Source organism: Panthera pardus, unplaced genomic scaffold (genome assembly GCF_024362965.1).
Source record: "Panthera pardus isolate Hobbes unplaced genomic scaffold, ASM2436296v1 HiC_scaffold_11, whole genome shotgun sequence".
Classification (NCBI taxonomy): Eukaryota; Metazoa; Chordata; class Mammalia; order Carnivora; family Felidae; genus Panthera; species Panthera pardus.
Genome location: NW_026526666.1, coordinates 1,112,706 through 1,136,588, shown reverse-complemented (window position 1 = coordinate 1,136,588; position 23,883 = coordinate 1,112,706). Strand labels below are relative to the sequence as shown.

General features: G+C 55.5%; 1 protein-coding gene across 6 annotated transcripts; it reads right to left on the bottom strand.

The window, feature by feature from the left end:
* Positions 1–8,820: 8,820 nt before the first annotated feature.
* Positions 8,821–23,474, bottom strand: CELF3 (CUGBP Elav-like family member 3). 6 transcript variants are annotated; one of them, XM_019432962.2, is made up of 14 exons: positions 23,407–23,474; positions 22,554–22,659; positions 21,220–21,302; positions 16,035–16,083; positions 15,469–15,597; positions 15,247–15,326; positions 14,227–14,370; positions 13,925–14,066; positions 13,534–13,683; positions 13,060–13,125; positions 12,653–12,784; positions 12,261–12,404; positions 11,458–11,595; positions 8,821–9,823 (listed from the first exon to the last, which is right to left on the bottom strand). In XM_019432962.2, exons 4-13 carry the CDS (start codon positions 16,081–16,083, stop codon positions 11,468–11,470), a joined length of 1,164 nt encoding a protein of 387 aa, XP_019288507.2. In that variant the 5' UTR covers positions 21,220–21,302; positions 22,554–22,659; positions 23,407–23,474; the 3' UTR covers positions 8,821–9,823; positions 11,458–11,467. The 6 variants fall into 6 exon arrangements, with proteins under 6 accessions (XP_019288507.2, XP_019288509.2, XP_053745485.1 ...); XM_019432964.2 differs by lacking the exon at positions 23,407–23,474 and having other exon boundaries at positions 12,653–12,781; positions 22,554–23,345; XM_053889510.1 differs by lacking the exon at positions 23,407–23,474 and having other exon boundaries at positions 15,469–15,594; positions 22,554–23,345.
* Positions 23,475–23,883: the final 409 nt, after the last annotated feature.

Here is a 23,883-nt window from a genome sequence, read left to right as displayed (position 1 = left end):
AACGACAGATTGGTCCGCACCGGGAGCAGCTGAGTTCAGACAGGAAATTAAACCCAACCACGCGCCAAAGGTGTCTTTATCCTCTCACCTGGGCCTCACACCAACAGACTCTCCTTGTACTATATTTTTAAAACTGGAACTATGAACTCCATCCATTTGCACTGTTCAGACATATATATGTATGTATGTAAAAATTATATATACACAAATTAGCTGCACGTATATACATATATATATTTCTTTTTAAATTTCATATTGATGGCAGTACCTTTTTTAGCTTGTGTTTTTACACACCTTTCACTAGAATTCATGACTTCTCTCTTGCTCTCTTTATTTTGAAACAAACTTTAAAAAGGAAAAAAAAAATATTTTACTGGGAAAATACCTCTCCTCATGAAGGACTCGAAAAGTTTACAACCTGCTTGGGTTTTTTTCCCCCTTTTTTGTATTGAGTGAAGATTCTGGCTTATGGGTTGGCATAGAGTCTGAGGAGCAAGGAGCATAGTTTCTTTATCTTCCAAGAAGCTGCTGGGAGGAGACCGAGGCGTGTTTCTCAAGGGCAGCAAGACTTGCAGATCTGCAGGGAGAGTCTGAAGACTTGGTGTGGTCCTCGATTCCAAGACAGCTTTCCTGGCCCAGCTCTCCCACTCACGGCTTTCTAGCCACACTCCCCATCTCCTTCTTGCTTCCCGAGGGCCCCTTGTGTGCTCTCCACTGACCTAGAATGGAGGGGAGAGGTGGGCTCAGGAGGTTGATGCCACAGGAACCTGAAACATTTCATGGTTGTCATTTCCCATTTCTCCTTCTGAAGCAGGCAGAGTACTAGGGACCAGAGTTAAAGCCAATACCTTTAGGCACAAAGATTGGACTTAGGGGAAAGGAAGGAAGGAATACCCTGTATACCTAAGCTTTTCCCCACTCCATTCCTGACCAGTAACCATCCATAACCATTACATTCTCTGTGACTTCCTTAAACAGCTGTGTTGGGGAGGAATCTGACAGTGTCCCCAAGGCCTTGGGGAAATTTAGTCAGTGGTCTGGGCCAGCCAAACCAGTGCCCATCCAAGCCAGCTGAGGACCCAGGAAGGACCAGTAGGGATATGGTCGGTTTGGGTTGGATCTCAACTTCTAATGAAAAGGAGACTGAAGGAAAGCCTTTCTGTCTCTCAAAGAGTTCCTCATCTCACCTTGGGATTTTGAGACCCAAGAGCTGCACCCAGGGCCTGGGGGGCCAGGCTTACCAGCTGGCATCTCATGTTGGGATTTTAAGCCCTAAGAGCTGCACCTCAGGGCCTGGGGGGCCGGGCTCACCAGCTGGGGCAACACTCTCAGGCAGGCTCTGTAGATACTGCACTGGGAGCTCGAAGTCAGACTCTAATGCTGCTGAAACACATCCACGAGCCTTCTTTTCTTTTTCCCTTCTCCACTCTCTACACAAAACCTCCACTGGGTGGCGTCTTTGGCTTTGTCTAACTGGGAGGCCACCGTACCAGGTGTAGTCACTCCACTGAGCAGTGGCGGGGTGGTTTGAAGTTTCTGTTTTGGTGACTTGATTTTGCAGATCATTGTGAGGCCACTTTTCTTTCTCACTCTGTTACCCTGGCGGCTGCTTGCCCCCGGACAGTTGTCCATCATACAGGACATCTGTCTTCCCTCCCTTTCTCCAAACCCAGTTGGGATCACAGTGCAGAACGTAGGAATGCTCAATGTTTAAAGGTGCAGAGAGCGATCCCCCATTTGAAAGTTTTGATACAGAATTAGCTTCTTTTGGCTTAAGTGAATTTAATAATGAGCCAGAGGGCCCTAGAAAGGAGATCTGTTTCCCCACTCCAAGACGCCAAAGAGGCTTTTGGCGCCAGCTTTTTCCCACTGCAAACACAGCAGCGGCTTTCCCCTGTGCCCTCAGACTGGGAAAGGAATGGACAAATCTGGGAGTCCGTGCAATGTTCCCACTGCTGACCTCTGGGTGTGAGGTGTCAGGTGGGGGGAGGGTGCCCTTGGGTCTGAGGCCCCTTGGAGCGGGTGCCACTCTGTTCCTTTGGCAGAGCACGCACTCGGTGCTTTGGAGACTGGGCAAGGGCGCCACACATGGGTGGTTGGCCTGTTGGCAGAATCTGTTTAGAAACAGCCCCTACTGGCTGTACCAGTAAAAGCTGCAGTGAGGACGGGGAAGGAGGGAGCCCCTGGCCAACAGTACCTTTCCCCCTTCCTCCCACAGCAGGCCTCTTGGACAGCACGCAGAGGTCACTGTGGCTCCACAGGATCAAGCTCTTTTTTGCATGAAGCAGTGTTAGTGTGACACTCCTCCCCGCCCCCCCTCCCCTTGTTCTGTACTTCCTCTCCCTAATCCCTGCTATGATTCTCAGTCCTGGGTTCTGCCCAGGGAGCCCTCTGCCCAGTCTTCTTTTGCAGTTTGTCTATGGAAAATGGAGGGGCTCCCCTCCCCCCTTCCTTTGCCCCAGCAGAACCAGCAGGGTGTTCCTGATCTGTTGTCCTCCCCTCTACCGCTCAGTTTCTATCCTCTTTGGTAAAAGCTCAGAGTTTTGTATAGATCAGGGAAAAATGCAGGCCCTGAGAAACCTGTCCCTGCAGAAAGATTCCCTTGGGCCATGCTTTGGGCTCTCTGCTCTTTATATTTTTATTCTCTCCATTTTCCTGCCCTCCTCTTGCCCTCTGCCTAAGCTCAGCCCAGCTGTCTGCTCAGGGCAGCTCCTAGGCCTTCTCCTGTCGTCACCCAGGCTAGTAGCTTTGGTTATCCCCTTCTAGCTCCAAACCTAGTGCCTGGAGCTGCAGTACAGGGCATTGACAGGAGGGGACACATCTCTCTCCTCTCAGAGTTTGCCCCCTTACGGCCTGGCTCCGAGGAGGCAGTTTTCCTCAAGGGGACTGTATCCTGGCTGACCCAAAGTCTCCAGACCTGGAGGGACTACTGTGCCCCCTTGTCTCCATTGTGCTTTCTGGCTGGATCAGTTTAGAGACCATTTGGGCTGTTGGAGCCCAGCACCCCACTAGATTCCCCTGCCAGAGTCAGTGTGTCCCATTAGCTTCCCTTTGAAGAGGGGTGGGGGAACAGTGTGGCTGGTGCTCGGAGAGAGAAGAGAGACAGCAGCGGAACTCGCGCATTCCAGTCCTACCACCCGCCTGCCTCCCCTCTGCCCCCCAGCGCCGTGCCAGGCTTCACCCCGGGGCGGCAGCTCAGTCCTCAGCAATAATCTCGAGTGGGGGGTGCTTAGGGTTCTGGGGAAGGGCACAAGCAAAGAGGGCAGTGCTGTGGGCTGGAGGCACTTGGCCAGCTGCTAAATTAGACCCCGGTTTTATATCATGCCCCCTTTTTAAGCCGGTGAGCTGGGCTTCAGTTTTCCCCAGGCCATGCACACTTTTAATTTATTTGACAAACTCTAATTGTATTTTCACTGCAGTATCTTGTATTTTTTATTTGTGATTTAAGAAATGTGAAGAGAAAATACACAGACACATAATGGCTAACAGTGTTTCTTTCATTCCTTGTTCTACAGCTAACCACTCTAAAATTGTTTGGTAATGTCACTTAGTGTAATTAATTGTAACATATTCTTTTAAATAAATTGATTTATTGATGAAACTAGTCTATGCCTTCCTAGACTACCAATCCTTTGGGTTGTGTGGGAAGGAGTGAAGGAGGGGCCTTTGAGATTGGGGTTAGAAAGATCCGTCTGAAGATGGGAAGGAACACCTGGCTGGTCCTCCCATGAGGGCGGGAGATAGAGTCAGGCAGGAAGAGGAGAAGCCGGAAGGCCCTTTGCCTAAAGTTCCATTTCCAGTGACTCCTATGAAAATGCCTTCTCCCTCAGGTGTGTCCGTATTAGTTGTGCCGGCCAGCCCTGGGCCACGGGCAAGGCTTACAGGGCTCGTTGGCCTCTGCCAGTAGAGCCCGGCACTGTCCCCAGCCCCAGCCACGTGATGCACTGTTTCATTGTTCAAGTTCGGTAGGAAACTGGGGTCTGGGACCTAATGAGTGCCAGCACAGTGACAGGCACGCTGGGTGGTTGTGCCCCTCCTCTGCCCACAGCCCCGACAGGGTAGCCCTGGATGTCCTCTGTTGTTACCAAGGAATCTCAGGTGCTGTGGCCTGTTTGGCCCCCTCCTCTCCGTACATGGGCTCCTAGGCCAAATCTGTTCTCAAAATCTCAGCGTTGGTATTAGGCTGGATATATTTGTAAACCTTTTTATTTTATTTTTTTTTACCCCTGATTGAAGGGGGTTTTGCTCCTTGATTGAAGACCATGAAAGCAAGGACTAGGTTGACATTTCTTTTGACAGTCTGGGGAGAGACATTTGTTCTGGGTCTCCTTCACTTGGCCATCAGCATTGAATAATTGGAATCTGTGGAACCTGATGATGCAGAATTTGTTTTCTTTAACAAGGAAAGAATCTGTAGAGAAATAGAATTGCAGAGTTGAATTACAGAAGCTTAAGTCCACAAACATTTATTGGCTCCCTGCCACATGCAGGACATCGTGTCCAATACGGCAGCAGGACAAAGGAGACATAAGAGCCACTGTGTCAGCTTTCGGTCCAGCAGAGGAATGAGAGACGAACCGATGACACCGTGTGCGGCAGTAGAAGGTGGGAGTGCCATAAGGACTGGGAAAAGGGGGGGACCTCTGCAGGGGAGCAGTTAAGGAAATCATGAAGAAAGTGGCGTTTGAGGTGAATCATCCAGGATGAGCAGGATTTCAACAAGGTGTTCAAACTTTACTGAGCCCATATGTGCCTGGTGTTTATAAGTGGGAATGAAAAACCATGGGAGGGGGAGGATCAAACCTGTCCAGATGAACAGTGAATAGTCCCATTTGATTAGAAATCAGGAATGTGGGGTGCCTGGGTGGCTCAGTGGGTTGAGCGTCCGACTTTGGCTCAGGTCATGATCTCGCGGTCTGTGAGTTCGAGCCCCGCGTCGGGCTCTGTGCTGACAGCTCAGAGCCTGGAGTCTGTTTCGGATTCTGTGTCTCCCTCTCTCTGACCCTCCCCCGTTCATGCTCTGTCCCAAAAATAAATAAACATTAAAAAAAAAAAAAAAAGAAATCAGGAATGTGTAGGAATAAGATGGAAGGGGAGGCTTTGGAGAGCCATGGACGCCAGGATGAAGCGTTCTACATTAAAAAAAAAAAGCCAAAGTAGTTTGTGTTTTTTTCATCAGCTGCATTTTAGAAACATTGCTGTTTCATAATAATGCAGAAGAATCCATTAAGACCCTGTTCTGATTAGTTGGTCAGTGCTGATTGAAAGGAAGAACATGGGTGTGAGAAAAAAATTATGGAAGTAAAATCTTTTGTGATTGAATAACATTGAATGCATGTATCAGGAGTAAAAGATTCCCAAGGTTTCATGTCTAGGTGGCTAGAAAATAGAAATACTTCAGAGTTGAAACAGGGAGAAAATGTTTTAGCTTTGGACCTATTATGATTTAGGCGTGGATAAGAAATCTAGGTATATAGATGTCCAGCAGTTACTTTTTTTTTCTTCTTAGTTTATGTGAGTAAGAGCATATGTGTGTGCGAGTTGGGGAGGGGGCAAAGAGATAGGGAGAGAGAGAATCCCAAGCAGGCTTTGTGCTGTCAGGCTGTCGGCTGGGGCTCGAACTTATAAACCATAAGACCATGACCTGAGCCAAAGTCAAGAACCAGACCCTTGACTGACTGAGCCACCCAGGCGCCCTGTAGCAGTTACTTCTTATTTGTTCAGCACCTTCCAATGTTCTGGGCACTGTTGAGGGTGATGGGGAAACAGTGGTGAACAAAGTGGAATATGTACTCAACATCCGTCTGTGAATGAATTTGTAGGTCGGTGGTTATAGAAGGGGAAATGCAGAGACAGATGAAGATACCAGGGGGTGCTGGTGGGACGAGGGTGGCCTGGACTTGGTGGCAATGGAGAGGAGAGGCACGTGTGCCTAGGTCAACAATAGATTTGAGAGAGGGGACGAGTGGGACTTTGCAGTTGGATTGGCTAGGAGGCGTGAGAGGGTAAACAGTGGTGCCTGTGAGGAAGGCCGTACCTAGACTGAGTTCAGGACAAAAGTTCACTTAGAAACACACACCTGGGAGTCCTTATCATTGAGTGGATGAATGCAATATATTGGAGGGAGACTCCATTTGTGGGGGGCAAGAGGAAGCTGCCTGATTACTCAGGGAAGTAGACCAAGATAAGGCCCAGAGAACGAGAATCTTCAAAGGACCAGACATTTGGCTCAGGTTGTCAGACTTGGAGAAGAGCATAAGTCTTGGTCGTGAGTGGGAATGCCTGCAGTCATAAATACTAGAAGCCAAGGCTGTGAAGGCTTTGAAATTTTAGCTGGAGAATGAAAAGACAAAGGGCACCCTGCAGATCGGACAGGCTGTGGAGGGTCTGCGGTGGGGGGAAGGGAGACCCCTCGCCTGCCATTTGTACATTTCTAAGCTCTAAAAATATGGCCAGGGCACACGGATGCATTGGAGGAATTATCTGGCTTGTCCCTGCCACACTCCCATCCCTGGAGCCCCCCTAGCTCAGGATATTTTTCTAAATGTCTGTTTTCGTTTCTATAAATGGAAGGCTTCTCCCAATCCCTGCTATTAACCTGTCAGCTCCACTCTTCTGCCTCAAGAGGTTCATTCCCTTCTCCCTCCTCTTTATGTTGCCGTTAATGTTTGAACAGTAACTTGATTATTTTCAAAGAAGTGGAGTTTCATCCTGCTTGGTCTGAATTAGGGGATCCCATTGTCCTCATTTCTTATCTCTTCTATGGTCCCATTTTATTACTGCCAGCCTCTTCTGCTCAGAAGAGGTGGTAGTGAACTCCAGGAGCTAACAGAACTACCCCTCCTGTGCACCCTTCCTACTCTATCTGAAGCCAATGTGATGCCCGAGGAATCTGTTTATACAAGAAATAGTTCAGAGCTTCCTTTCTGTCTCTGAGCGTCCTATGTTTTGCCATCAAAATACCTGGAGAAGGGGTGCCTGGGTGGCTCAGTCCATTAAGTGTCCATCTGACCTCAGCTCAGGTCATGGACTCATCGTTCGTGGGTTTGAGCCCCGCATCTGGCTGTACGCCCACAGCTCAGAGCCTGGAGACTGCTTCGGATTCTGTGTCTCCCTCTCTCTCTGCCCCTCCCCTGCTTGTGTGCCCTCTCTCTCTCTCTCTCTCAAAAATAAACATTAAAAAAAAAAAAATACCTGGAGATGATGAGCACTGGGTGATGTATGGAATTGCTGCATCACTATATTGTACACTGGGAACTAATATAACACTGTATGTTAACTATACTGGAATTAAAATAAGAAGAAGAACCTGGAGAATCCCTGCCCTAAAAATGTTTTGTTTCCTCCCCAAAGACCTCTCTTGTGTCTCCTTCATTCAACTTATATTTACTGCTTCTCTGAGAAAATCTGGCTGCAGACTTGCAGGGAGGGGCACAGCGGTGAGTAGGGACAGTGGTCTTCAGTGTTTGGTGAGGGGCTGCCCGACATCAGGGGACATGCCGGGAGTGGGAAGCTTCCCAGTCCCATTGCCTCCCAGCTCCCACAGCCCACATCCCAGGATGTGGCATGTCATCCTGGGCTGACATCCCAGCAGTCAGCATGTCACTCTGAGACATGCCCTTTGGTCTACAATTCACCTTCCGTCTTTCTGTCCTGACCCAGAAACTGTTGTGAGGCCTAGGGAAAAGTTCTAGTGTTGATACCCTACGTACACTTCTGCCTGCCTGTGACCACACATATGCACACACACACACCTATATTTGAGATTTTGGATGCTCCTGACTGGATTCTCTTCCTTCTAAGGCCCCATCCCTCATCTCTGCCAATCTAAGAAACTTTTCTTCCTGAAACAATGTCCACAGGTATGTTTCTATAATACTTCACATGTTGCTCTCAGTTTGGGGCAGTTTAAGAGAAAGCAGATGTGTGGGGGAGAGGTGGGGGGACTTGGTGGGGATTTACACATCCTGATGGAACAGTTCTGGCCTAAGGCTGGCTGGGCTGGAAGGTAAGTAAACAAGTTTAAAGCCAGGGGCATAACGAGGGCGGGGGAGCAGGATGCAGGTGCTGTGAAGTCAGACTATAGCACCTGTGAGCTCCCTGAACCCAGCCCTAAGGTAGTTCACAGAGAAGGATCTAAGAACCAAAGTGGAGGGACCTTAGGGCTTATGCAATCCACTTCCGCTTGATGGGAGTCCCTGCAGCAGCCTGCTTGATGTTTGTTGGGATATTTGCCTTGGGTCAAAGAACAGGTGGTTGTGGTTGAGCCTGCTACTCGTGAGAGTAAGTGGGCTTTGGAGTCTGACAGACTGGGCCTCCTTCCTGCAGCCACCCTTAGTAGCTTTGTGACTCTGGGGAAGTCAGTTAATTGCCCTCCAAAGCCCTTTTTAACCTGTCTGTAAAATTACATCCTGCCTCACAGGGCTGTTGGGAGGTTAGATGAGGAAATGCACGTGAAGGGCCTTCCACAGAATTCACAGAGCAAAGGCTTAGCTCCCTGTATGCCCACTGGTGGGTGCAGTAACAGCTCACCCCCATGAACAAGGGAGAAATGGGGATTGGGAACGTGAGACTCAAGTCCGCAGCCTTCAGAGGGACAGGGCTGGACACAAGAGGCCTGCTGACCTGCTTTCTTGCCACAGAGCATTCTAGAATTAAGCCCTAAAGAAAGGTGGAAGAATGGGATCGTGAAGCCAGCCAAGGCCTGGGCCCGCTCAAAGGTCTTGGACCCTCCTGACAAGCTTCTCTCCTACGCCTCCCTTCCTCCCCTCCCCAGTGCACAAAATCCCCTACCCTCAATCTTCCAAGACTCTCACTTGATGCTTTTAAACTGTTTTCTTTATTTAGACAGAAAAGACCAACTCTTTAAAAGTAAAATGCAATAAATAAATAAGTTAAGCATAGAGAAGTGTCTGAAACAGACTCCCCAGTCTCCCCTTACCACTCCCTCCCCCCACCCGTTTCTTTCCCCTAAAACCTCTTTCTAAAGAAAATGATCAGGTAATAAACCCCTGTCACCCTCCCCACACCCCTCCTCCCAAACACCCAGTTACCCCCAAAGCAAAGGGAGAAATCAAGAGAGAGAAAAAATCCAAGGGAAACATTGTCTAAACTCCCAGAAAGAGAGGTGGCAGCATCCGGGCCGGGCCGGGCTGGATAACGCACGGTGGTAGTGGTATTTACACGGAGGGACCAGCAGAGACTGTAAACATTCTTAGGGGTTCGCGGGAAGTCTTTTCCTCGTGAAAGGAGGAGGGTCTCTGTGGCTGACTGGTGGAGAGGCAGCCCTCAGGGCTCCCCCACACCCTCCTTAGAGGGGCCCATGGGGGAGGCAGTGAGTTTTAGGGCCGGGGGCCCAGGGTCCAGGGTCTAGGGATATTCTACCTCTAGCTGAGGGTGGCAGGGAGTGTGAGAACCAGCTTCTGAGAAACCCCTAAGGTGGGGAAGAGGCTGGGGCAAAGGTGAGGTGGGGAGCTTGTGGGAGGCCCCCGCTGCCCTCCCGGGGCCGCAGGCCCGCTGGTGGGGGACACAAGTGCGAAAGCTGGGCCCAGAAGGTCACCACAGGAGCCCCAGCAGAAGGCAGATCCCCCGGAGCCTTCGAGCCTGTCCCTTGGTCCCTCACAAAGGCCAAAAGGGCACCTGGGAGGAAACAGGCCCTTCAGGAGGGGCGGGGTGCTGGGATGGGCCGGTGTCCTGCTCCCCCAGGGCTATGAAGCAGCTTTTGCCCCAGAGCCCCATGGAGGCCCTGGGCAGGTGTGCAGAGAGGGCTGGGGCCAGTCGTGGGGAGCGGGGTGTGGCGCCCCTTCCTCTGGTGTCTCCAGACCTGCGAAGGAAGGAGACGTGGGTGAAGCTGCGGGGAAGACAGAGCCAGTGCACTGCAGGCCCTGCAGGGGAAGAGGTAGCTGGGCTGGCCGACGCAGTACAGGATGGGGCCACCTGGGGCAGGTCATCGGGAAGGCTTCAGTCCAAACGGAGCCCCCCAGCTGTTGGACAAGGGGAAGGGACTGAGGAGACAGGAGGGAGAGGGCCCAGGATACAAGAAACCAAAGGACATTCAGAAGGAGATATTCACACAGCCCATGAGAGAAAGGCTGGAAGACACGGCGACAGGGACTGGAGGGGACAAAGCAAAGGAGTGAGACAACAGGCAGGCAGGCAGAGACAGCTAAGAGAAAGGAGGAGAAGGGGCAGCAGACAGACACCTGGAGAAAGAGCAAGGCGGCCAGGTGAGGGCCTGGGGCTGGGCTTGGGGCTGCAGACTTGAGGGCTAAGACCCCCCCAGCCCCTGGAGAGCACTCTCATTCCTTTCCAGAAAGGGACAAAGAAAGCGAGAGAGAAATGCACAGAACACACAGACCACAGTCACCAACCACTGTTGACCAAGCACATCCCGCGAGCTGCCCCCGGCCCTGACCCTGGGCTGAAGGGCGCTTTCCCTCCACGGCCCCCTCCCCAAATAACAAACAATCGGCTCCAAAGACAACACGCTCGTTCCATGCAACTTACAGGGGCCCGGAGCAGGGGTCCGGGGATGGGGGCTTCGGCCGACAATGGACACGGGCCCTGGGCTGGGGGGCCCCCAGGGTGGGGGGAGTTAAGCAGCCAGGATTGGGGGGAAAGGGGGAGAAACAGAAAATGTGGGTATTGTTCTTGGGTTGTGTTTTTTCAGGGGTTTGGCCCAAAGGAAATAAAACACAAAAGTCACCAAAGTTCACAGCTCTGAGGCCATGAGGCTGTGGGGTGGTGATGGGCAGTGCGGGGAAGGGGACCCATTCAGTAAAATTCAGGCAGTCTGGCATTCTATTTGGCCTCCTCCACCTGAACTGAAGCTGCTCCTGGGAGGCCTGAAGCTTGGACTCCCCCCAGTCTGTTCTGTGAACTCTCCACTGTCCCATGGATCTGTATTACGTAAGAATCCAGAGTCTATACTACCTGGAGTCCAGGGCACCGAAGGTCTGATGTCCCCACCTCTCAGGAGAATGCATATTCCAGGAGCCATGATTCTAGGACCCTCCAGTATCCTCAGCCAGCCCCCTTGCCCCCCCCCCCAACTCTACTCCCCTAATTCTATTCTGATCCAAAGGAAAACGAGAGAGAGACGCACGAACACATGGACACTGACCAGACAAACGAGACCAGATACTGAGGAAGATCTGGGGAGTAGACACAGATATAGACAGACTTGGCTCCCTCTGGGGTCACAGTGTGTGTGTATGTGTGTGTGTGTGTGTGTGTGTGTAAGAGAGAGAGAGATAGAGAGAGAGAATAACTCAGGTGGTTGAAACACAGTAGTGGAGGGAGTGATACCAGATCCCTGCTTCAAGTGCCCAGCATCAGGGGCAGGGTGGGAGTGGGCATCCCTGAGGCTGAGGGAATAGGGGGTGGGGCAGTCCGAGTGAGGGCCCTGGCTTCAGTGTGCGGGAGCTGGAGAGGTCACAGGATGGGAGCAGGACCCACCTGGGGGCCCTCAGTAGGGCCTGTTGGCATCCTTAGGCCGCTTTAGCTGGACTTTGAGGCGCTTCATGCCAATCTGGAAACCGTTCATGGCCTGGATGGCAGCCTGAGCGCTGGCCGGATTGTCGAAACTCACAAAGCCTGAGGTGAGAGGGGCATAAGGCCCGGCCCAAGCTCACCTCACTCGCCTGTGCTTAGGGCCAGAACCTGCTCTTTGGTTCCCAGGCACCACCCTACTTCCTCCAGGGATCCCGGATGCCTGGAGAGCTGCCTGGCACATGGTAGGCATTCGATAGGTAGCTGCTGATCGATGGGTTGAGTGAATGAATGCAGTCCAGCCAGTCACATGCACTAGGACAGTCTTTCTGGCACTCTTTGAAGGGCAGCCCCTGCCTTAGCCTGGATAACTCTGAACCTGCCTTTTGCAAACACCCCTTTTGGCCCTATGTGACCCCTCAAGCAAGGAGGACAAAGCCCTTTCTCCCCTGAAGCAACCTTTCAAAGACTCGAAGGCAAAAAACTCCACTTGCTGAGCCTCTTCCAGACCTCATGGAGCATGAACGTGACCAGTGCTCAAGGAGAAAGGGCGAAGCTGTGGCATTTGGAGGACGGGCTGAGCCCGGACAGCAGCTGGTATGGGATGTCACGGGCGTAAGGAATGGTTCTTTCCAACTCTGGGACAATCTGGGTTTCAAAGTTTGGGCCCACCGTGACCCTAAATGTCTTCCAACGTCTCAGACCTTGTCCTCGTCTGGAGTGTGGCCAACACGTGCCGTATTTCAGGTTTGGGATCATCCTATTCTTACCAAAACACTTGCTCTGGTTGGTGGCCCGGTCAACAAAGACTTTGGCTGAGATGACATGGCCAAAGGGGACAAACATCTGGAGGATCTCTGAGTCCGTGAACTCCTGGGGCAGGTGGTAGATGAAGATGTTGCAGCCGTCAGGGCCTAGGTGGCAGCAGCAGAGACAGAGGAAGAGCTTGGTGACTGGCCCCAGGGAAAGCAGGCCCCGAAGGACCCTCCAGTCCCAGCCCCCTGCATACGTGCGGTGCCAGACACCTCATCCCCACTCGCTTTCTTCCCACACGAGGGGACAGAGCCAGGCTTGGAGCAGGCAACAGGGAGTCCCCAGCCCAGGACAAGGGCACTTTCCATCCCTGAAGGCTGGCAGCTGGGGGGACCCCCCCAGGCCGCACCTTCCCTTTGCTGCTGCTGCTGCTGCTGCTGTTGCTGCTGCTGCTGGGGAGGAGGGGGGGGCTGCTGGGCGACCAGGGCGGGAGGCTGTGGGAACGCGGGCGCAACCAGGCTGTAGGCTGCTGGGTAGGCTGCTGGGGTAGGAAAACAGACAGAGCTAATGGGGGTCCCGGGATCCCCCTGGCCTCCAGTGCGCTCTGGCCACCCCATCTCCCTCCCCGATAGCCCAGGCCAGTGAGGTCGACAGGGCAGAGAGGAGGCAGGAAAGGGGCTGCCTGTGACTCTGGGTGCCCTGCCCCTAAAGGTGGGACCCGTGGTCGGGAAGCCTGAAGGGGTGGCTGGCAGGTCGCCTCAAAGCCCAGCCCCCATCCCGCTTGGTCCCTCCTGTCAGGGGCCCGGGGCTCCTCACCTGTGTAGTGCTGCATCCCCGCGTAGGCCTGCTGCAGGGGGTCCACGGGGGCCGCGGGGCTCTGGGCTGGGGAGGGTGGCACCCACTGTGAGGGTGGGGCGCGGGGTGCAGAGCACGGGGGGGGGGGGCGGCGGGTGGAGGGAGACGGCGGGAGGGGCAGGACGGCAGCAGGTGGGGGGGGCGGTGGAGGGGGGGCACAGCAGTGGGGGATGGCCACGGGCCGGGCGTGACAGGAGAGCGCGCCAACACACAGAGCCTGGAGTCTGTGACTGGCTGTGCAACCCTGGCCGAAGCCTCAGCTTCTCTGGCTGGCAACAGGAGGGAGCATCCCGGCCCAGGGAGGACAGAGCAGGACAAAGCACCCTCTAACCCAGAGGCCTGAGGCCGGAAGGTGTGTCACAGCTGTCTGCCGGCAGGGGGAGTGGCGGCTTGGATGGTTGCTGGGGAGAGGGGTGGGCAGGCGGAGACCCCCACCTGGGTAGGGGTGAACCCCGTTGGGATACAGAGCATCGGGGGCAGGCTGCCCGGTGGGCTGGGTGGGCACCGGGCTGTAGCCGTTGACACCCAGGGCGGCAGGGATCGCAGAGACGGGCGTGGCGGCCATGGCAGGAGGGGTGCTGGTTCCTGGGGGAGGAGGGAGCGCCAGAGCAGAGCAGAGATGCAGACACACACACACACACACACACACACACAAATGCAGAGAACCAGTCAGCAAGTCTGAGGGCAGAAGGGAGGAAGCATGGCCTCCCCCCCCCCCCCCCGAGCAGTACCCTGTGTCCCACCCCCCACAGTCCCCCACACCATGTCGTAGTTCATCTGACTCGTCCCATTCACACCAGCCCAGCCTGCCTTGCCTGGGCCTTACCTGAGGATGGGGTGATGGGGGTGGCGATGAGGCCATTGGCATTGATGGCAGCCATGTGCTGCATCTGCACGGCAGCCATGGTGGCCATGGGGCTGAGGTAGGCACTGTGAGCCGCTACCAGGGCTGCCTGCTGCTGCATCAGCTGGGGGGTGGGGAAGAGAGGACAGCGGGGCTGGGTCCCCTGTGCCTGGCCTGGCTCCCCTCCCAACCCTGGGCCTTGACACGGGGAGGATGGGGGTGGGTCCCGGAGGCCAGCAAGAGCTGGGGACAGGCTGTGCCCAGCACCAGGGGTCAGTGCTCACGGCCTGGGTGTAGGCGCTGTAGGCTCCAAACTGCAGGGCGATGGGGCTGAACATGCCCAGCTGGGTGGCCACCTGCTGCATTCGGCGGAGACCTCGCTCCTTCTCCGTGTCAGCAAACTTCACCACCAGGCTGGACGAGGCACCCTGGGCATGGGCCGCACGTGTGGTCAGAGGGACAGGGTTGGGGTCTTTCCTTTCAGAGCCCTCAGGACCCAGCCTCAGTTCCACCCATGAAGGCTTGGCCTCTTTGGGAGAGCAGCCATCACTGTGCCTCCGGCAAAGGCGGAGATTTTAATCCCACTCTCCCCCTGTGCCAGGGTGTGCCAGACACTAGAAAAAGTTGAGGAACTTGAAGGCATGTGCTTGAAAAGGGAAAGGCTGACTAGAATCCAAAGGGCATCCCTGGCCTCTCCGTGAGGCATCTGGGCCAGAAGTTATCCCCAGGGTGGATCAACCACAACAAATGTTTAATCTCAGGCTGGTCGTGCCTGTAGCTGCCACAGCCCCCCACCGTGACTCCTACTCCCGCACCCCAGTCCTCGTGGTGTGCTCAGAGGATGAAGCCTCACATTTTAATACCACCCTGCACTAAATAAAAACCCAACCCAAGAACATTTGCAAGAACTGTTGTAGAATCTCAGAATCTGGAATGCAGTGCTCTCTCCAGTGTTGCATCGTCTGGACCAAGTTCCTGCTAAAGCCTCGCCCTGCCTCTGCCGAGGAAGCTTTGGAGTCAGCTAGTTCCATTTGAGATGTGTGCTCTGCTGGAGAGCCCTCCACAGGTGCCTTGGGTTGACCCTCTGCTAATGTGCAGAGGGCACGCGGGGCCTCTAAGCAAGTGTTCAGATGCCCAGCCGGTGGGGATGAGGGTACGGGAAGGTGGGAGAAGAGACAGGAGATGGAGAGGCGGAGCGGTGGAGGAGGCCAGAGAGGACGGCAAGGCTAGGAGGTAAGGGACAGGGCTAGGGGTCACAGTGGGAAGATGCCATCTGAAATGTGAATGTAAGTGGGGGTGCTCACTGGCAGGGTCCGGCTGCTGTGAAGGGTGTTGATGGCTGCTTGGGCCTCAGCGTGGGTCTGGAACTTCACAAAGGCGCAGCCTACAGGATTCAAGAGCAATGAGGAAAAGGGTGAGTGCCCACCCTCACGGGTCCCCACCATCCCCGTTGCCCCGGGGGAGTCGATGGGGGAGGGGCAGGAAGGCCAGAGGGCCCAGTTGGGGAAGGGGTAGCGACTGGGTACCTTTGCTGGTGCCATCTGGCCCCCGGAGCACAGTGCACTCGTCTATGGTCCCAAAAGGCTCGAACATCTTTCTGACGTCCTCATCTGTCTGCTGCTTCCCTAGCATCCCCACAAAGAGCTTCCGGTCTTCTGGGGGGGTAGGGCACAGGAGGAGGGGCATGTTCAGGGCCTCCTGGCTACTTCCGCTTGGGACAGGTAGACATCCTGCCCTTTCATGAACTTCAGCAGCTCCCTGGAGCTGCAGAGGCTCCCCTCACCATGGAACTAATGCTTCTAGCATGTGACACTGGTGATGTCTGGGGCAATGGGGCCCAGTTCCACTGAGCGCTCAGCCGGGTTCTGAAGGACTTGTACTTTTCCCCAGGCTTCGGTTTTGGCATCTCGACAGTGGGCTGGATCACATCCCCTCTGGCCACACTGCCTCCAGTCCCCACCGTGACTGGGAACCCTTTGGAATTCTCAAATTTTCTTCCTCCAGAGAGGCTGTCCCTCAGCTTCTCCAAGCCCCGGGGCCTGCAGGTTGGCGGGGAACGAATGAATCCAAAGTCTAAAGGTCCAGAACCTACCTCCTCGGCTCTCGCTGTCGGCTGGCTTGACCTGGATCGGCCTGTTCATCTAAAAGGGGAGAAGAGAAGGCAACTGCTGGGGACCCGCTCGGAGCTCCCCCCCACACCCCCAAGAGCCCTCCCCAGGCCAGGACCTGCAGAGAGGCTAGAGGGAGTAAACCCCAGGCCCTAAATTGCTGATGGGAAGAAAGGGATGGGCCTAATCTTGTTTAGGATTAGGACCTGAGCGGATTAGAGGCAGTGGAAGGCGAGGATGTAGAGGAGGCTGCTCCTGGGGCTGGCTCCAGGCTCCGGCGAGGCCTCAGGTGACACGGCCAGGGATAAGTGATGCTCTCTTTGGGGGGAGAATGGAACTGCCCATAGGACCTGGGTTCGGAGTCAGAGCCCAACCAAAGGGCTATTCAGCAAGAGCTGCCTCGATTTTACAAAGTAGGAGCCACAGAGGCCACTCCATCAAGCAGCCCCGAAGAAGACAAGACCGAGGGACACCCCACAGATGCCCCGACTTCCTTCTGACCCCTAGAGGTGTGTCTGCCTCTCTTTCTGCCCCCCTACACCCCTTGACCCCAGGGGGAAGGCACTCGGGCAGCACAAAGGGAGCAGATGCCCAGTCTCCGTGGCAACGGGAGAATGCGCGCCATGGCAACCGCCCACTCAGCCTGATTTATCCCTCCCGTCGCCCTGGCGACCGTGGTGACGTCATCACTTCTGCTGCTCCACACACCCGGAGAAGGAGCGTGTGTGTGGGGGGGGTGGGAACAGGGTGTGCTGGGGGTGGAAGATTCAGTGGGGGCTGGGAGGTGGGGGAGGGGCCAGGACAAGCTTCCTGATCTGTGTGCCCAGCAGGCTCTGCTGGGGCCACACTGTCCCTTCCCCTGCCTTCCTCCTCTAGATCAAATCCTTGGTGTCTCCCGGCTGAGAGGGCTCTGAAGGAGGAACTGCTGTCCCGTGCTTGTATAAGACCCTCCCTGTACTCTGAAGTCCTCCAGAGCTCTGCCTTCTCACTCCCTTTGTTCAGTCTCCCGTGGAAAAGCAGACACCCCCCAGTTCCACTCTCCATGTTCTTGTCTGGTGAGAGGACTTAGCAATGACTCCTGCAGGTTGACTTCCTTAACTAGGGTGGGAAGCACCTTCAGAACTGGAGGGAGGGGAAGGACTCATTGTTTTCATGTCTGAAAATACTTTGCTATTGCGGACTAGGACCATCGGGGCCACACCTGTCACCCCACCCCGCTCATCCGATGGTGGGGCAGTCCTAGCTCCAGCGACCAAAAATAAATATTAACAAAAGAAACCATTTATCTACATTCTCGGGGGGCTACAGGTATCTGCAGGAAAGGCATTGGCCTGGGGCTCAGGACTGGCCCCACCACTCACTAGCTGGGTGACCTTGGATAAGTCACTTTTCTCCTCAAGGCCTCAATTTCCTCATCTGTAAAACAGTGGGGGCAGATCCGGTGGTAGTGAGTCAGGTTCCCCTCCGCTCTAATGTTCTAGCCTTTTGGAGATCTTGTGTGCCTCACACAAAGAAGGGCAGGATTGATCGTTGCCTCCTGCCCCTTCTCACCCTGGACCCTCTTCCCCAGCATCAGGTCATCCCAGACAGCCTGACTGGACTCTGCTGGTGAGGTATCCCCAGCCCTGGATCCAATCTAAGTCCCACCTCAGCTGACACTCCTGCCCTGCCCTACCCCCATTTATGGATCTGAGAGCAGCTGGTTGGGGGAGGTGGGTCACGGTCCCCCAAATCCTCCAGCCAATCTGCCCCCAGCTTTATCCTCCAGCAATCTGGGATTATCCCATCGAGAGACTCAATCTCTTCAGGAGTGTGTGTGTGTGTGTGTGTGTGCGCGCGTGTGACAGAGAGGTGTGTGTGTGGGGGTGTCAGATGCTCAGGGCTCTCAGTCATGTACCCTCCCCCTCGCTGTGCTCCTCAGCACCAGCCACCCCCCTACAGAAGAGGTAGAATCCTAACCAGGGTGCTTTCACAGCATCAGGATTCTTTCCTTGACACTAACCCCTTCCCAAAAGCCCCTGAGGATTTGCTGTTCCAGTTGGGGGGAGGGGGGCTGAGACCCAGAGAGAAAGGATGCCATTCCCTTGCTGCACAGGCTCCCAGGCACAAAAATAGCACCTCAATAAATATCAGCTGATATGGATTCACACAAAGACACACGCAAGCGCACAGGCCACAGCACAGACCACACTGAATGGAAGGGTCCCCTCACTCCCTCACAGGCAGCTGCCCCATGCCCAGCCTCTCCTTCTTGGCCTGGCACTTCCTGTGGGAAGCTCGCTCTTTGTTAGCTCAGCTCGGGCACACCTGCCCCCTCCCTTGAGTCCAGCTGGGCCCTGTTTACCTGGCAACCGGGAGCCGGGCGCCTCTCTTCCCTAGCCACCGCCAGCCAGGTGATAAACCCTCCCAAGGGCCTCCCAAAGAAGAAGAAGCTATTTATACTTCAAGTATCACTCAGGCCCCCCACCAGCTTGGTCACTCATAAGACCCTCATCCTCATCCCCAGTAGCAAAGACCCCACTTCCAGGAAGAGCTCATTATTTCCAGCAAATCTGATTCTCCCGAGGGCACAGGCCTGCTGCTCTACCATCCCTAGCTCCAGACTTCCTTCCTCCAAGTGTCCAGGACTGCACACGGGTCCTCTCCATGGGGGCAGAGTCCACTGGCCCCACAATGAGCCGACAGTGAGGGCCCATGTCTCCAGAGTGGGATTTGGGCCCAAGCAAAGGCGGTAGGGCAGGCTAGGCAGGAAGAGTCCCTCCCCAGGAGGCCACACCCTGCTGGCAGGAGGAATCCAGGGGCTTCTGGCAGAGCCCCTCCTGGGAATACTCAGGGGAGAGAAAAGGAAATGGGGCTTGACAGCCACAGGCCCAGCCTCCATTCTTCCTCTCTGCAGCTTAAGCATCACCCTAATATGGTGGCACCTTCCAGATTCTGGGGTGACAAAGATGAGGAGAAAGGAGAAAGAGCTAAATGCTCCCAGTAAAAGAGAGCCTGTACTGGGGTGTCTGGCTGGCTCAGTCAGTGGGGCACACAACTCTTGATCTTGGGGTTGTGAGTTCAAGCCCCACGCTGGGTGTAGAGATTACTTAAAAATAAAATCTCTTAAAAAAAAAAAACAGAAAGAGCCCATATTAGGAGGGTGTAGAGGTTAGACAGCAGGAAGAACTTCCCACAGAGCTGGCACACTATACACACTTGTGTGCACACACATGCACAAACAACACTGCCAGGACGGCAGGTGGCAGAGAAAAGACCTGGGGGGGGTACAAAGGGGTAGGCAGAGCCTGGTCACAGACATCTGCTCCCCTAGACTGCCCTGATCTGCTCCCCCGCGCCCCCAGAATGTGGGGCCCTATAGAGGACAGAATCCCCCATTTCCTATTAGATAAGGCTCTGTCAGACAACCTGGATTCTGTCCCCTGAGGCAAGGGCCAAAGTGGAGGCCTCAGTGTCACCTGAGAGCTCACACAGGGGCAGGGCTAGACAATCATTAACCAGTCGCTCTTCTCCCTTACCTCCCACCCTGGGCCTATTTTTTCTGGAAGGGGAGGTGGCGCCTTTCTACACCCTGGGCAGCTGGAGCCCTGCCTGAGCACACAGGCAGCTGGAGGGGGCAGACCCATGACAGGTGCCCCGGCTGGCACAGAAGGCCCTGGGGGCTTATGTCCACCCCCAGGCCATCCCTGTCACCAAGTCCGCACTCTAGGCTCCCTTCTTCTCTCTGCCTTCTCCCTGACCCCTTCTGGTTCCCGTGGTGGGGGGCTCCGAGAGCAAGACAACAGAAAGAGACGGAGACACGGTGACAGAGATGAAAACTACTGATCTGTCAGGGTGTCCACAGAGAAAAGGAAGGAAAGGAAAGTTGAGATGTGACGTGATGGAAACCAGGCTGCCCGGGGACGTGTGTACCTACACCCACACACCCAGCCTGGCAGGGCGCACACACGTGCACGCACACCCACACCCGTGGGATCCCTGGATCCCAAGCCTTCTCACACACTCGCCCAGGTCCTTGATTCCATGGGCAATGGCTGTCCTGGCTGCCTGGTCACCAGCTAGGATGAGGCGGCGGGCTGAAAGCTGGCTTGGCTGCAAGATTTGCTCTCCTGTGCATTCAAGGGTTGAGGGCCACGGGGAGGGGGGCGAACAGACCTACTGAAGGTTTGAAGTTGGGAGTGGTTGAAGCAGTTCTAACTTTCCTGGATGCCCCCACCCTCTTTGCCCATCTGTCTATTTCCCTCCAGGAAGAGATGGGGAATCAGCCTTTTTCTCCATTTCCCACATGGGGGAAGGGGCAGAGGCTGCGACACGTGTGTCTCCAGCACCCAGGTTGTGCTCAGCAAATGTTTGCGGAGGGTAGGGGTGGGGTTAGCTCTCAGTACTACATCCTGAGCTCACAGGGCGGAAGACAGCGGAAGCGGACAGATAGCAGCATGGAATGGTATATCCTTCCCCCCCAGGTGCATGACTGGGGACAGCTCAAGATTCTCCATCCCTGCCAGCCCAGGCCTGGGGCAATCTGCAAGCCTGTCTCAGAAGAAGAGAAAAAGAGCTCTGACCTTGCAGGAGAGAGTCAATGGCTGTGGGCAGGCACCCCTGCTACCCTGGGCACACTTTGGGCATCGTCCGCAATGAGGTCTGCCCCTGCCCCTGCTTGACCCCCAGCCCGGGGCCCACCGGGGCCCTACTCCACTCTAATGCCCGAGGCTCTTCCTAGGAGACATGGGGGAGTCTGTTAGAGTTCAGAAGCCAGCACAGACAAAGATGGAAGTCCAGCAGACACCAGCTGCCCCTGCAGAGCCACAAGAGTGCCTGGGTGCCTCCTGCTCATTTTGCTGCACACTTGGTGGTCAAAGTCTATCCCCACGCTTCCCAACCAGCTGAACTCTCTCTAAGTGTTGCCCCAAGAGCAGGTTGGGAAGTGGGGACAGGGCTGCATCTCCTCCTTACAAAGGTCGCATTTGCTCTGCTAATTGCTGTCTGTCTTCTCTCCAGGTAGAAAAATGCATGCATCTTCAGCAATAAAGAGGGGTGTTAGAAGGAGAGGGGTGCTTCCTGGTGTTGAGAGGAGGTAGAAAATGAGCTCCATGTCTCAGGAAGGTGGTGAGCCCCCTGTCCCTTCTAGGGCCCTTCTCAGCCCCCTGGCCCTGCAAATACGGGACTCACCCCTGGAAGCGTCTTCTGTTCGTGCAGGGCGCTCTGGGCCTTCAGGGCTGAATCGCGGGCACAGTATGTCAGGAAGGCACATCCTGAGGAGGGGCAGGGGCAAAGAGACCGGGTGGGGGTGAGTCCCTGGTCTCCTCTCCCTAAAAGTCTCCCCGCACCGTGAGACTAAGGACTGGGAGGCTTGTCTCTTCTTTCCACCTTCTGCCTGCGGGAGTGGGGACCTGTCTGAGGGCCCAGACATTTCACCCCAGGGAGTCTCGGGGCAGAACCCCAGAGCCTGGGAGGTTTATATGGTGGTGATATCCGGAGAGGGGGCTTGGTGTTGGGGTAGAAGGAGAATGTGCTGGCCAGACAAGTGCGCAATGTGTTCCTCTCTTCCTTACAGCTGGCCTATTTTCCCCTTCTCCTTCGCCTCCACCTCCCTCCATCTTGGTCCCTATCACCCCTCTCCTCTCCATTTTCCCAATTCCTCATCTCTCTCCAACTCTGGGGGAGGCAGGTGGAGGGTGGAGAGTGAGATAGAGGAGAAGAAAAGGGGAGAGCAGTTCCCTACAAGTCTCTAGGCCGGTGGAGGGGGAGAGAGTGGCCCCCACCCCTACCCCCACCCCCAGTGCCTGGAGCTCTCTAAGTCCTGACCGGGGCCTGACCCTGCTTAGTGAGAGTGCACAGCCCTGGACAGGCCAGAGGAGTGCCTCTTGGCCCAGCGCTCTTAACTTCCTGCCCCCATACTTCCCAGATCTGTACCAGTCTCTGTCCATCATACCCTGCTTCTCAGGTCCCTTTCTTGGGTCCTGGAGCTGCCCTGCCCAGTCCCTGTCCACTCTTACTATGTTGACCCCCACCCCAATAATGTCTGAGGTCACTAACATTCGCAGCCACGTGTGCACGCATACACGCAGAACACACACACACACACACACACACACACACACACACGCGTGCGCGCGCGCACTCACGCGCGCACTTGCTGGGTTCCTTATTTCCCAAACCAGATCTCTTGGTCCTTCATCCTTCTTTGAGTTCATCCACACCACCACCACCACCACCACCCCCCCCCACCCCTCCACCCCTCCACCCACCCCCCATCTCTAGGATCCACATCTCTGCATCCCCCTCCACAACTCTTCCCCCAAAGAGGTCCTCCTCGGGCCTGCATCTGAGTCCCTGCTCACCCTGGCTGTTCTTTTCCAGCCCTTCCATCGACTCCTTAGCCCCTGAACTCTTTCCTTCCACATTCGTCTTTTCCAGCCACTCAGGCCCTCCAGGCTGGCTTCCCCTCCTCCCAGCCTCCCCTCCCACCCCTGACACCTCTCCAGCCTGGCCTGACCCCTCACCCTTGTGCAGCCCGGTGTACTTGTCCTTGATGACAGTCAGCTCGAAGATCCGACCAAACTGTTCGAAGATGGGCTTCAGGTCCTTTTCCTCCAGATGCCTCGGGATCTGCCCCACAAACAGCTTGATGGCATCCGGCTCCTTCATTGGGGCGGCCCAGGAGAAGGGGCCGAAGGGATCAGGGAGAGGCCCAAAGGCCAAGGGGAGCTGCCCAGCAAGGAGGCAAGTGGTGGGGGCCGGGGCCCAGCCGGAGCTGGCTTTCCCTTTGGCCCCCAACCACAGTGCTGAGCAGAGGGGCAGGTCTTCACACAAAGGAGGCCCAGGGAGTTGAGGGCTAGGGGTCAGGGGTCTAGGCAGACACTGTCATGCCACCAGGGGGCATAGCCCAGACAAATGACCTCCCTCCCAGAGATCTGGCAGATATCCCAGGATGAGGGTCAGTGTGCTCAGAACCTGGAGGATCAGGGTGGTATCAGGGGCGCTGGGGACTGGGGGCTAAGAGCTGGAGGGGGAAAGGGCCTGCAGAGGGTGATGGAGAAGGAGGCTTAGGGGGGAGGGGCCTGGTAGGTTGCCAGCAGCTTCAGGGGTGGGGGCACTCCTGATGTGGGGCAGGTGGAGCTCTCGTTGGCTTTCCCGGGAGGACACCTCCCCTGTGGCTGATCCTTCTGCTGGGTCCGAAGATCCCTGATGCCAGATGCTGGATCTCTGATGGCGGCAGGGCTCCGGGGGTCCCTTTTGCCCTGCCGCCCCCCTTCAGCTCCTCCCCTCAGCCCCCCTCCCACCCCCACCCTGGTCCCCGGGCCTGGGCTGCTGCCGGCTGCTCCCGCTGCTGGGGCTGCCTGCTTTCCCGGTCACCTGGGTCCCGGAGCTCTGCTCTCCGGCCGCGCTCTCCTCAACAAAAACCTCCCCCCTCCACACCCCCCTCCCCACTCCCACCTCCTTTCCCCTGACATCAGTGATGTCAGTCTCAGGGGTGGAATACAAATTCTCTACCCTGGAGAGGGACGCACAATCCAGACAAGAGCCACGCCCTCTTTCTATCTCCTTCCTCTCTGACTCCCTTCCCGCCCCCAGAAGAGCAGCTGGTCCTGTTGATAATAACCCTTCCCCCATCTTACTCCCCAATCACGAGTTGGGCAAGACACTAAGATGGAGAATTTATAGAGGAGCCCTAAGGTGGGGTCCATTGTTCCGGGGGCTGGAGCTGTCCCCGGTGCTGGAGGCGAAGACCCAGGAGAGGGGCGCAGTGGGGAGGAGGAGAGGGAAGCCGGCATCTGGGGATACCGAGTGTGGGGATCCAAGGAAAGAATCCAGGGAACCGAAAATGGCTTG

What these genes read in the sequence shown, in the direction of transcription:
- CELF3 (XM_053889505.1), bottom strand. Translation starts at nt 22,698, where the DNA reads ATGAAGGAGCCGGATGCCATCAAGCTGTTTGTGGGGCAGATCCCGAGG. An exon ending in GTACACCGGGCTGCACAAGG is followed by an intron (nt 21,303 to 22,553) that starts GTGAGGGGTCAG and finishes GCCCCTCCTCAG; the next exon opens with GATGTGCCTTCCTGACATAC. An exon ending in ACAGCAGCCGGACCCTGCCA is followed by an intron (nt 14,371 to 15,246) that starts GTGAGCACCCCC and finishes GCCCATGCCCAG; the next exon opens with GGTGCCTCGTCCAGCCTGGT.